The sequence below is a fragment of the Diorhabda sublineata genome, chromosome 2 (genome assembly GCF_026230105.1).
Source record: "Diorhabda sublineata isolate icDioSubl1.1 chromosome 2, icDioSubl1.1, whole genome shotgun sequence".
Lineage (NCBI taxonomy): Eukaryota > Metazoa > Arthropoda > Insecta > Coleoptera > Chrysomelidae > Diorhabda > Diorhabda sublineata.
In genome coordinates, this window is record NC_079475.1 from 32,660,265 (window position 1) to 32,673,783 (window position 13,519).

Sequence of the window (13,519 nt, forward strand, 5' to 3'; positions counted from 1 at the left end):
ACTTGAACACTTTGATGTCATTAGGCAAGCTGTGAGGCTTTAAACCGCGCTCGTATGAGTACAGGGCACTCACAAATTACGTGGTCTGCGGTTTCGTCCTCTTCCATGCATCAACGGCACTCCGGATCTTCCGTGATGCTCATGGTGTGGAGATGGCAGTGTCCGGTTAGAAGTCCGGATTTCGCACCTGTTTAGTTAGAGCAGTGGTTTGGTGTGAGACGCCCATCTATATGTATGTGCCTTGTCTCCTGCCATCCATCTCTGCCGATGCCGCCTTGCGAATAGACCGTTGAGAGCCGCGATAGCAACGCTTTTAGTCACACCAAGGATGGGTTCTGGGCCCATGGGTGAGTTAGCCGATTGCAGTCTGGCAAGTGAGTCCGTGTCACCGTTGCCTTTGTTACCCGAGTGTCTGGGCACCCAAACAAGCTGGATCTTGAAGCCATCACTTACCAGGTTAGGTAGGACTCTCTTGCAGTGAAGCACTAGCCTACACTAGCCTAGAGCACACCTTAGCAGCCGTTACGGCTTGTATGGCAGCTCTACTGTCTGAGAAGATTGAGATTACTGTGTTCCTGTGGCGTCGATTGAGTATCGCGCGTTCGCATTCCATCACAGCAAATTTACCTAGGCTTGGAAGACGGTAGCGTGTTCCCCAAGCGAAAAAGATTCGCTTGTTTTGGTGTGTTTTTGCAGAAGTCTGATCCGGCCAAGCCATTTCTCTTAGAGCCGTCGTATACCAAGTGGCTCAATATTTAATATGGCGGGCTTGGAGTAAGCATTCCACGGCTCCTGCTAAGTGATGTGTGCCTCTAAACATTTATTATCAATGGTCGCAGGCGTCATTTGGTCGCTGCCCATCGTGATGATTGGGCATTCACCTGCTGCCTACGTCTAGATTTTTGCATGGCCAGTTAATACAGACTGCTCATCCTGTAGACTGTCCTCATGTCTTCGAATTGTAACGCTAGATCCAAGGGTGAGAGGCCCAGTAGGACTTCAAGGGCTCTAGTGATACTGAGCCACGTGACGCGCTGGACCTAACAACACTTAGCGGGAGCATCAATAACGAGGGACATGTTTACGGCCCTCGTATTTTGTTATATGGGGTTTCACTGAACTTAGTCCTATATGAAAAGTCTCGGGAAACATGGAATCACAAACTTAGTATAAAACAATTCCTGATGACTTAGTACGATAAAGTTTATTACTCACTCAAAGAAAAATGTTTGTGGGGTGAAATAGAAAATATTAATAAAAAATATCTTCATTGGATATCCACAATATCTTTTTGCATCAATTTTTAACACAAAAGGTATAATACCTAGTGTGGGGTTTTAAGATGCGGGAAAATAATAGTAAAATATTAAAACATAGGTAAATTATGATTAAAACAAATACAACGTTCTCATTTTTGAGCCAACAAGCACACTGCAAATCAAATGTTGGTATGAACAATTGCTACCAACCCCAATTTATTTATAGAAGACACTTCTGGCTAAACATTTATTCTTGGATGATATGGTTTTATACGAAGTCTTGTCTTTCAATAGGCATCCAAGCATTTAATTTATAGTACGTTCAAAGTTATTGCGACTTGACTAACTACCTGCAAACTGCAATAACTTCGGCAAGCATTAAATGGCACATAGAGAGAGAGAGAGAAAGAGAGAGAGAGAGAGAGAGAAATACTTTATTGTCAATAAATTGTTACAATTTGTAGATAAAAGCTTGTAAAAACTGAAAAACGAATATAAAAATAACTAAATAAAGATAAAAATAAAATAAAATTTCAATATACAGAAGAAAACCACAATGAGTAACAAGATAATAACAATTTAGAATTATACCTTTTTCAATAGCGGAGGACTAAATAGGCGTCTAGGATTTATAATGAGTAGAAAAATCCAGGACTTGTTGGTAAATTTTGAAGCCATATCAGATAGAGTGTGCTTACTAAAAATAAGGGGTAAGTACAGAAAGTTAAATATATTGAATATACATCCATCAGAGGTGAATTATCAGGAGGTAAAAAATGAGTTCTATGAGAAAATTGAATCTATTTACAATAAAATGCCAAAATGTGCCGTCAAATTAGTGATTGGGAATTTCAATGCTAATGTCTGCAATGAAGAAATTTACAGAGAAACCACAGGGGGGGAAAAGCAAACATGACTTGAGTAATGAAAATGGTAAAATGACGATGATAGATTTTGAAGTCAGTAATGACATAACGATTATAAGGACCATAAGTCCATCCATAAAGAAATTTGGATCTCTCTGGACCGCCAAAAAAAAAAACTAAATCGACCATGAATAGTGGAAAGGAAGCATTCAAAATTGATAACAGGTGCCAGAAGCTACAGAGTAGCGGACGCGGACTCAGACCACATATTGCTGGTAATAAGACTAAAAAAAGAAATACCAAAGAATAAAGGAAAGTCTCAGGATCTAGTAAAATATAACGTAAGAGCATTAAAGGATGAATGTGTGGCGAAAAAATTTGAAAATGCAATGACCATTAATTTTGAAAAATAACAAACATAAGAAGGTATCGAGATGGAGTGGACTGCAACAACTAGGAAGAGTGGGGAAGAAGATAAAGAAAGATTGGTTTGATGAAGACTGCAAACAGGCATTAGAAGGAAGAAAACAAGCAATAGAGAGAATGTTGAAAGACCCAAAGGTCGAATTAAAACAGGATTACTCACAGAAAAGGAAGAAAGTTAAGAAAATCTGCAGAGAGAGGAAACAAGAGCATCTGGAGGACAAACTGAAAAAAATTGAACATTACATAAACAAAGATATTATAAATTTTTATTTAAGAGGCAAAAATAAGTAAGATAAAAACAAGACCAGATAGAGGCAAAGACGACTTACTCATAGATGGAAAAAAAGAAAAACTGGACAGTTGGAGGGAATATTTCAATGACCTGCTAAGCGATGAAACAAGTGGGACAAGAAAGACGAGTTTGAAGAAGAGAAGACAGTGAAAGTGCAAGTCTCGGTAGAGGAAATACCATCAAAAATAGAAGTAGATTCAATAATATACTTCATTTGGTAAAAATGACACTGAATAAAACCAAGAATGAAGTAGTTGTCGAATGTAGTCTATCGGAAAGGTTTGAAACAAAAAGAGGTTTAAAGCAAAGAGACCCACTATCTAGAGAGCTGTTTAATTGTATTAGAAATGATCCTCAGAAGTAGAAGCATCGGAATCCAGGGGATGATTTACAATAACAAACACACAAATTGCTACAAATTGTCTTGCCTACGCAGATAAATGTGGTACGTATAAATTGGACGAAAAAGGATCTAGAAAAAATGTTCCTACTCTTTGAAAAGACAGCAAAAAAATATGGACTGCGCATTAATGAACAAAAGACCAAATATATGGACTGGATCTTAATAGCTGCAACCAATTGAAGCAGTGAGCATTGAAGCACTGTAAGGTGAAGCTGTGATGGTATATGTGGTCAGATCAAAAAGACTTCGTTGGATGGGGTAAATAGCCAGAATGGTAGAAGATAATTGGGTGAAAAGATCCTTGTTATAGGGAGAAGGAGCGAAAAGAAAAAGAGGGCATCCACGGGAAAAATGAATAGAAGCATCTAGAGAAAATTTATAAAAAATAGGAATAGAGAACTGGCGTGAAGAAGCCACGAACAAACATAGATGGAAGCAAGCTGTAGAGTGACTCCAATCCTTGTGCCTATAAGGCCTGTTGAGCTGTTTATATATAAGTGAAGGTATCATGATAATTGAGTAACAGTGACAATACAATAAAACAGTATGCGATAATTTAAAGAATAGAACGAAACAATTAAGATAAATAAGATAAAATAATAGTTTATATTTTTATCGACAGTTTAAAGCATAAGAAAGAAAAAGTATTTCTTGTTAAGTTACCAAAACAAAATTAATACAAACCCTTTAAAATGTCTCGTTCGTGCAACCAATTCAAATTAGTAAGGTCGTCGTCGGCCCTACTTTGGCTTTGAGCGACCGCTAGTAACATAGAGATTGGAGACTGTGCGTCTCTTATAGGAGTTCCAGCAATTGGACTCGCAGGAACTGACATCTTTGGGGATAACCTACTCTCGTCCTGAGGAGTTACAGCTCTTTCTGGTGCCATTTATTTCTGTAATAAAATATATATAGAGAATATAACCAAAAATGAATTTTTCTCGTAAAATTCTCATTATAATACATAACATTATTTGGTTAACAAAAAATGTTTGTGGGGTGAAATAGAAAATATTTACAGGAAAAATATCTTCGTTGGATATCCACAACATTTTCTTGCACCTGTTTTTAACACAAAATGTATAATACCTAATGTGTGGTTTTGAGGTGCTACAATGATAAAAGCTATTTTTTACGCTCTAACTTATTTTGGTTTTTATAAGTACATCAAATTACTTCCGCTGATCAAAAAAGTAAGTTAATTTTTAACAGGAACCTGCAATTAATGGGATATTTCACAAAAATTCAAACTCGAAATTTCTGTTTCTCACTTTTTGCATTCATGTACATCAGAATGGTTTAACCATTCATTCGGATCATATAATGAGGGTTGTCTAAATTTTATCAGATTCGTAGGCGAGCGGCAAACCCCAAAAAGACAGTTAGAAACACGAAAAAGTTACCAGATTCGTATTAATGGCTAATAATGGTCTATCTACATGTTTTCGAGGTCGCTGAATCCGAATATGATTTTTTTTAAATTAAATTTGTGAGAACCTTGTCAAAATCGAAAACAAAGTTTTTAATTATCAATTACTATATATACGAGTACAGTCTAAAAATACATAGTTTAAGGAAGTTTTTCATTAGAAAAAAAAAAGATTTATCAAATTCCGTGTAGTATGCAGTGCGCGCGTTTTTCGAAATGTCTAGTTAGAGAAACAAGAAAATAAACTTCCTCAACTTCGCGGGATAATTGAATTTAAGTTTTATTTATTTGCATTTGCCAAATACGAATAATTTTTCAGGGCAAAATTTTCTTTCAATTATTATAAATAATTTAATTAAATTACTGTACCTAGTAAGCAACGGAGAGAAATACCACGTCTACGGATGAATTATTAAATAATCATTAATAAAAAGCGTTACATTTTTCATAAAAATATTAATATAATGTACAAAGCAGATGTATATCCTGAAACATTTATCGGCCAAACCGAAAAGTCGAATTTTTTTTTCATTACTCATACTTCTTGTAAATCAAACAATTTTTTTTCATTCAAGATAATAAGGTTAATTAAAAAATTATAACACGATTTATTTAAACTGTTTCATAATCATTTAAAGGATCTGTTATTATTAGAACACGAATATCTGTAACTACATAAATCATTTCAAATCAGGTTTCACGCAAGGGCATACATCAGTAGAACATGAAGAGGAGGAGAAATATTTTCATCATTATCAACTCACCACCTACATTCTTTAAATTCTTCACTAGTTACATTTGAACTATTGCCTGCTTCCACTCATTGATTTGCCAAAGACATGGCAAACGTTTTTTTGGCAAGGGAGGCTTGAATGGTGGTAATTTGTCAGTACTTATATATTTGAAGTTAGTAATGGTACTAAATAGTACCTTGAAGAATTAAAATCTAATAGGTCAGCTTTTGCTTCAATTTTTGGATCGTATAACATAGATATAAATTTGCTGACTATCTCCGTCGCGTCTTCGAAAAGAACGTCTTCTAAATTAGTAAGTCTATTCTTTTGGCATTTTCCCCTTTGAATTTTTATGAAAAATGTAACGACTGCTTCTTATTATTTATTATTTAATAATTTATTTTTTACATCAAAAAAATGTTCATATTCGTATTTGGCAAGTTCAAATACACAAAAAAAACTTAAATTCAATTATCCCGTGAAATTGAGGGAGCTTATTTTCTTGTTTCTCTAACTATACATCTCGAAAAACACGCGCGCTACACGGAACTTGAAAAAATCGGAATATTAGTTCTAATAGAGATTAAGAGCTGGAATTTTCTGAAAAACTTTCTTAAACTATGTACTTTTAGACTGTATATGTAGTGATGAATAATTAAAAACTTTGTCACTCAACTTTTTCATTTCAATGTGAGAATTCATAATAACATCAAAAAAATTTTCCAAAATTTTCCTTTGGGCCAAAAAATGCTTTGGAAACTTTGGACAGCTTTCGATACTTCGCAAAAAAAATTGAAGAATATACTATTAATTGTTTATAAGGAAATACTGATTTTTCGCTGACTTGTAGCGAGGTCATCGCAAAAAAATATGACTCAACGCTTATCGAAATTTTTTCTTAAAATTTGATTTTAACAAGGTTCCCCCAAATAAGAACAAAAAAGAAATTTATATGAAAGTGAATACAAATGATTAAATTCTAAATTAAATATGTACAGTAAAATGTGAATAATCAGCAATGAAACTATAAGATGGAATAAAGCATACTTCGGTCTCCAACGACTACTTAAGTCACGTGTACTGAAAAAACAAAATTCTACGGGAGGAGCGGCTGCTCAACACGTGGGAGCAACAGATCTTACGTCAAATATATGGAACAGTGTGCGAGACCCCAGCCTGGTGACAGAACTCAAGAGCCCGAGGGCCGAAGACTGCTTGGGAGACGGCGCAAACTACGGCTGGATAATGTCGAAGAGGATCTAGGTGTGAGGAGGTGGAGAAGCCGAGCGTTGGACCATAATGACTGGAGGAATGTGTTAGACGAGACCAAAACTCTTTGAGGGCCGTAGTGTCAATGGTAGTGGTAGGAAAATACTCAGGTATTCAGAAAAGTGATGTAAATGTTGACCTGTATTTTATGCCTTTCGTGTGTGAGTTACATATGATGGTACTAATAGTGAAGTTAACACAAAATAAGGGTAATTTTGTAAATACTTGTAAATTGCTTTGACAAAATACCAATGATATTTTTCTCTATATCATTATTGAATTTCAGAAAAAGCTATATAGTAAATCATGAAACATATTGTTAACTCATTTAAGGGTATAATTCCAAATTTTTATTACTGATTTCATTTTGAATATCATTGTCCATTATTCACGAAATTTGCTCACTTCTGTGAATTAAACTTTCATTTATTATGTTTATCTATTAGTAGAAAATAAACAAATTACACGTGTTCATGATTAATATTAAACATTTATTTATATTAAATAAACCAATTTGCTTATAGTCTCTCTATTTGTAATAGAATTGTTTATTAACTTATGTCGTGACAAATTTTAAACATTTGTAGTATTTGTTTATTAATAAAGTAATAGAAATACGCAGCTAAAGCTAAAGAACGACAATTAATCTACAATACCGAATCTTTGAAACTTATATGTGCACTACCACTGACAAGAATTTATCCACCCTGAGAAGGCATTTTGTGGAAGTTTGAAAAAAATAACGAACTTTATATCAATTTTGAATGAGATGTAGTACAATGAACATTCTAATTTTGGTGGTTTGAGCATATTCCAGTTTGCAATTTATTCTCTATTTTGGTTATACTAGAGAGAGAGAAATGCATTATTGTCAAAAAATCGTTATGAAAAACTGAAAAACAAACATAAAAATAACTAAATTAAGATTGAAATAAAATAAAATTTCAATATACAGAAGAAAAACACAATGAGTGACAAAATTATAGGTAATAGTAATAGGTAATAATTACTATATAAGTCCTTAGCAAAATTAAACCAGTATGCAGCATGCTCGGAATTGAATTGTATTAAAATAGAAGTCACCTTCCAGTAAATATCCCTCAAATGATTGCGGAATGCGGGAAAAGATGATATCGATTTGATTTTGCATTGTAAAATATTGAGCTCTTAACTAATTCTGAACGTGGAGTAGGAAGGTGAAGGTCGTCTTCCTTGTTCCTAAGTGGATACCGCGCAACGATCTTTCTGAAATTGGATAAGCGTGCTTACGAATTAGACAAATGGATTCAAAGATGAATAAGGAGGGAAGAGTCAGAATTTTTAATCTTTCAAATAAGTTTCGGCAGTGAGCCCCACTGTTTAGTCCGAGTAAATATCTAACAGCTCTCTTTTGTAGTTTGAAGATTCGCTCAAATTGGGTCGCAACACACGTACCCCAGAAGGGAAGGGATATATCGTATATGTGACTCAATAAGAGCATAATAAATTGTTAAGGAGATAGATAAGTTCAGTTCTTTGATCTCAGCGCAAAATAGGAGGAACTTAATGTTTGAGATAAGGCGGCAATATGTAACTTCAAAGAATTGTCTACAACAAGCCCTAAGAATTTGGCAGATTCAACAAAGTCATTGGTGGTGTTATTTAATAGAAAAGGCTGCAATATATTTTTATATGATAAAACTTTATTTTTAAAAATGTTGAGACACATAAGATTAGAATCGCATCATGATTTAAGGGTGATTGGGTCACTATATATGGTCCTATAAAGTGCTGTGATGTCAGGGTTGCTCCAAGAGGAACTAGCATCGTCTACGAATAGCCATATTTTACCACTGATGTCTAGATAGGTAATGTCGTTGATAAACAGAAGAAATAAAATAGAGCCTAGTACTAAGACTCCACATTCTATTAGCTTGCAAGAAGACATCGTTGTATCAACCCTTACAAGCTGATTTCTGTTGGTGGGGTATGACTTAAACCATGCGAGAGGTGTTCCCCTGAAATCTTAGTACTGCAATTTGTTAATTAAATTATTTGAGGTTACTCATCGGTCATCGGTAAAGGTTCTACACATCCAGTGAATAGTGTAAAACAAATAACATTGTGCCAAGCACCTTTCTGAGGAACTCCTACCTTCAACTTTCTACATGTATTGCGCTGTGGTATAAACTAAACTTATAAAGTTATATGATTAAGATACTATTTATAAATGAAACAGAAATATAAATGGCAAAATACATTTTATTAATGGTATATTTCCTAAAAATTGGAAATCGAGTTATAAAAAACTTTTAGATCGATATATAATATTTTTTCTAATACTTTATCTTCTTTGTGATCAGATATTCATATAATTATGTGTAATCAAATAAACAAGGATAAACACACAAAAAAACGTCAAAAATTCAGAATTATTACCTAATCAACAGATAACAAGTGAAGGACAACATGTATAAAATTTTACCAATTTCTCGTTAACAAATTAAATACATCTGATTAGATATCAGTGGTATATCCACTTAGAATTAGGTTGAAAATTTAAAATATTCTAATTGCGTTCTTATAAGTACATCCACGTATCTAATCCTAACAGCTCAATCAAGTGATTGTTATAGAAAAAAAAAAACATTTAAAATCATTAAATTATTTTATAATTTATCTCTTACCAAACATGTCACATTTCAAAAACCCCATATAATCTTTAAAGTGGTCAGCTCAACATGTGTATATTTCAACAAATTATTGTTTCTACTCTATGACAAAGCTTGGAAGAAAAAAAATTTCGTTTGGAAGTGAACAATTTGTTCTTAGTCAACCCGATAAGGTATCTCAAGAGAGAAACAAATGTCCTTCATTGCAGGTTGACCTCGGTTTTTCATATGAAAGAGACTTACAAAAACATAAAGTTCCTTCTTAAAAAATTAAATACAGTGAACATGTTTGGAAAATTTGTGAAGATTTTAATGTCATTGCTCTTTTGCTTGGACTACAGTTTGGTTATAAAAAATAGTCAATACACAAAGAAAGTACGGCCCAAGTGTGGATCACTTACTCCAGTGCAGAAAAATGTTAAAAATGATCCTTTAGTGAAACCTTCCGACATACTTTTACTACCGTTGCATATAAATCTCGGCCTGATGAAAAATTTTGTAAAAGCTATGCCACTAAGATGGCAATGGATTTTTATACCTGAAAAAGAAATCTCCCAAACTCAGCGAAGCAAAAATTAAAGAGAGAATTTATTGGTCCACAATTATGGGAATTAATGAAGGATACAAACTTTGAAGAAAAACTGAATGATCTAAAAATAGTAGCCTGGAAATGTTTTGTGAATGAAATAGTCAATACACACAGAAAGTGTGGACCACTTAAAAGCGGAAAACTACAAAGACTCAATCAATGAGCTTATACTTTCATACAAAGCTTTAGGATATATGTCTTTGAAAATACATATCCTGCACTCTTATCTGGATTTTTTACCCGAGAATGTGGGTGCTGTGAATTAAGAACAAGGAGAAAGATTTTATTAGGATAGTTCCTTAATAGAAAAGCGCTATCAAGGCAAAAAAAGTCCAGAAATACTAGAAGATTACGTGTTAGCGTACTTTTTATAAAAATATATATCTTGATGTCACAAAGAAACCTGATGTGTCAATTTTTTTCCATCGATATATTATTTGGTGGCCATAGTACATTCAAAGTTAATACATTAAATATTTGATCCATTACCGAAATAATTCATAAAATGCAGCTGTATCACATTCAATCCATCATAAATTATTTCATCTGAATATTCTTGAACATTAATATTTAGCAAAATAATAACTGTTGTTGTATTTACTGCTTCTTGTATATGAAGTTATATATACATGCTAAACATTTTTAAGAAACTGTAACTGTCCATGGTGAATCACACCACATTTTCCCTGCTTCTTAGAAACTGATCGATCTTCTCTCCTTCTCATTTTCTATTTTCCCTCTCCAATTAGCTGTCATCGCCGTTCTAATGTTCTATTCCACTCTTCCTTCTATCTGCATTTTGGTCTACCTTTTAAACTGTCTACTCGTTATTTTTAATTATATTATCTTCCTTATTCACTGTACTGCTTTCCTAGTTCATTAGTGTTCTTGATTGTTTCATTTATTTTCTTTTGGTCATATACAATTCATATTATTCTGTTGGTAAAAAATCTTATTTCCTTTCCTAATTCCATACTTGATGTCCATTCCTGCCTTATTTCTATGAATTATCCTGCCCAACAACCCATTTTACTTTTGTACTAAGTTTTTTGTAGCTTTTCATATGAAATTATTCAAAAAAATCCATGTATATTTGCTCAATTTCCTTAAGTATTGACATTTTAAAATTAAAGTGGGAAAAGAAGACTCCTTTGAAAAATTATGATTATGTTGCATAGAATTATTACAGTTTGTGAAAGACAAAAGTGTTTAGAAAAATTGTATAAAATGACAGAAAAGTAACCTATAACAATTGTCTATAATTTTTCTGTTTACCTTTTAATCCTAGCTGTCAAATTATTAATGTCGAAATTTGTAAAATAACCAGTTCATTAAATTTTATTTTAATTTCGAACAGAGATTATAAGTAATGAATATCAGAATTGATAAATAACTCTAAAAAAATATATTTATTTACGTTTTTTTCTACAGAAAATTTTAAAACAATATACTTATTTATGATATGAGTAATGAATATATCCCCTAGTTCTCTTGAAAATTCAGATAGAATGATTAAGCATCTGAAAAATTTAGATACTCAATATATGATAATTAGAAAGCATAAAACTGATTACAGATCACAAATATCAATCATAAACTTTTCAACATTAGCTACTGATGTGGAAGTGGTTTATGTATGTCATCATACAATTTACCTACAGATAAAGAATGTGACCGATATTAACTGAGTCTTATCCTATACTACAGGGCTTCTTAAACTTTTTTATATAGCGACCCCCTTCAAGCTTAGGAAATTTGAAACGACCCCCTCCTCCATATAATGAAATATATATTAACCGTAGATGTAGATGTAATATCGCACTATTTTACAATGTAAATAAAATAAGGATTAAAGAATACGTACCCATTCAATTCATAAATTTTATTTATAATAATTGAAAAGTATCAGATCTTTGCGACCCTTTTTCAGTAGTCTCGCGACCCACAGTTTAAGAAGCCCTGCTATACTAGAAAATTGATAAATCATCTTTAATATTCCTAAAGATTGAAATATATACTTTTTTAGCTGTAATGATTGAATTGAAAATGCATTGTATACTTATGGCACTTGGCATACTGTTAATGAAAGTGACCTCCTGCAAACTGGCAGAAGGGATTCAATTACTATAAATTTTAAATGAGTAAATGTTTGGATAAATGAATTATGTGGTTTTACATATGATTTTCACAATATGAAAGACATAAAATTGGAAGGGGAACATGCGAAATTAAAATAAATAAAAACTCAAATGAACTTAAGCATAAATTTTGAAGAACAAATTGAAAAAATCTTCATTGTAGGTTTGGAAAATAATTATTGGAGACACTAAAAAGGGTTATAGTAGTAGATATAAAAAAAATGGTGGATATATTAAATAGCATAAGAAGCTGAAGAAACTCAACTACAATAAAAAGAATCATTCATATCCTAACAAAGCATTGTACATCGAGTGCAATGAACTTATAAAAGACAAAAGGGAGGAATTTATATACAAAAAGTGAGCATGTTGGACTTATTTATTTCACACATGATAAACAATCATATATTTATTATACATACAAGTATAAAGTTGACAAAAATGACAATATCTAAAATGAATAATTTTTGCATATGATAAAACATATCCAACTTTATAATTAGTAAAAGATCAGATTTTGTTCAACAGAAAAACATGTTGTGGTTCATAAATGAGGAGCTACATAACAATTTTTGATCTTTTTCAATAGAATGATCTTTTCCTTCTATTCCTCCATTGCAGTACCGATAGAACTTGCACCTATGTCTCTTAGATTGCTTTTTTGTAAATTACTTTAGATTGGAGTGGTTATTCTATTGTATTTCTTCTGGAGAAATGATTTGGCATCCATTATTTAATTGGGTAAATTATTCCAAATAATTGTACTTAAATATACCTTTTTCAACGTTGTTAATTTTTATTTTTGTAGTAAATAGGATAATATAAAAGTGATGCTCATAGATACATTATTTGAAGCAAGGTGACCAATTGTAATCATCTAAATAAACGCAAGGATAACTCTTATAGGTTTTGAATTATTTTAAGTGCAAACATAATTATATACCATTTTTAGAAATGTTCAATTCACCACTCATTAAATTTACTAAAAATGGTCAAAGCGCCGATAGACTGCGTTTTAACTGAGTTTTATTAGGAGATGAAGGAATCTAGATACAGCATGTGATTATGTTGCATAAGGTAGAAGGATTAAAATAGTTCTAGTGAGTACAAAATGTCCTCGACAACTTTACTCCATTGATTATATTTTTGAGAAAACTGTAAAGCATTAGTAAATATAAAATAGGTTTTTGTATTTAAACAAATATAGGTCAAATTTCATTTCAAAAACGTGCTCTTGTCAAGGGTTAACTTCTGAAAAGATAAAATTTACAATCTCCATTATTTCTTAAATAGATAAATTAATAAAAACGTATCACCATTACCTTTTGTAATATAACTAAACACTACACAAAAATGCTGTTAAAAGCATGAAAAATCATAATATCCAAGTTGCTTACAACACATGACACCCAGACAGATGACGTGACGTAGGTATTATTTTCGTTTACAATAAAAAATTGAAA

The 13,519-nt window shown here is 32.4% G+C and overlaps 1 protein-coding gene across 1 annotated transcript in view; it reads right to left on the reverse strand.

The window, feature by feature from the left end:
- The window catches only part of LOC130452841 (forkhead box protein N3-like), a 37,914-nt gene extending 24,407 nt beyond the window's left edge, over positions 1 to 13,507 (reverse strand). The window contains exons 1-2 of the mRNA XM_056792317.1: positions 13,379 to 13,507; positions 3,931 to 4,141 (exon numbers count right to left, since the gene is read on the reverse strand). Coding sequence (XP_056648295.1) covers positions 3,931 to 4,135 — 205 coding nt within the window. The 5' untranslated portion in view covers positions 4,136 to 4,141; positions 13,379 to 13,507. The remainder of the gene's footprint in view (positions 1 to 3,930; positions 4,142 to 13,378) is intronic.
- Positions 13,508 to 13,519: the final 12 nt, after the last annotated feature.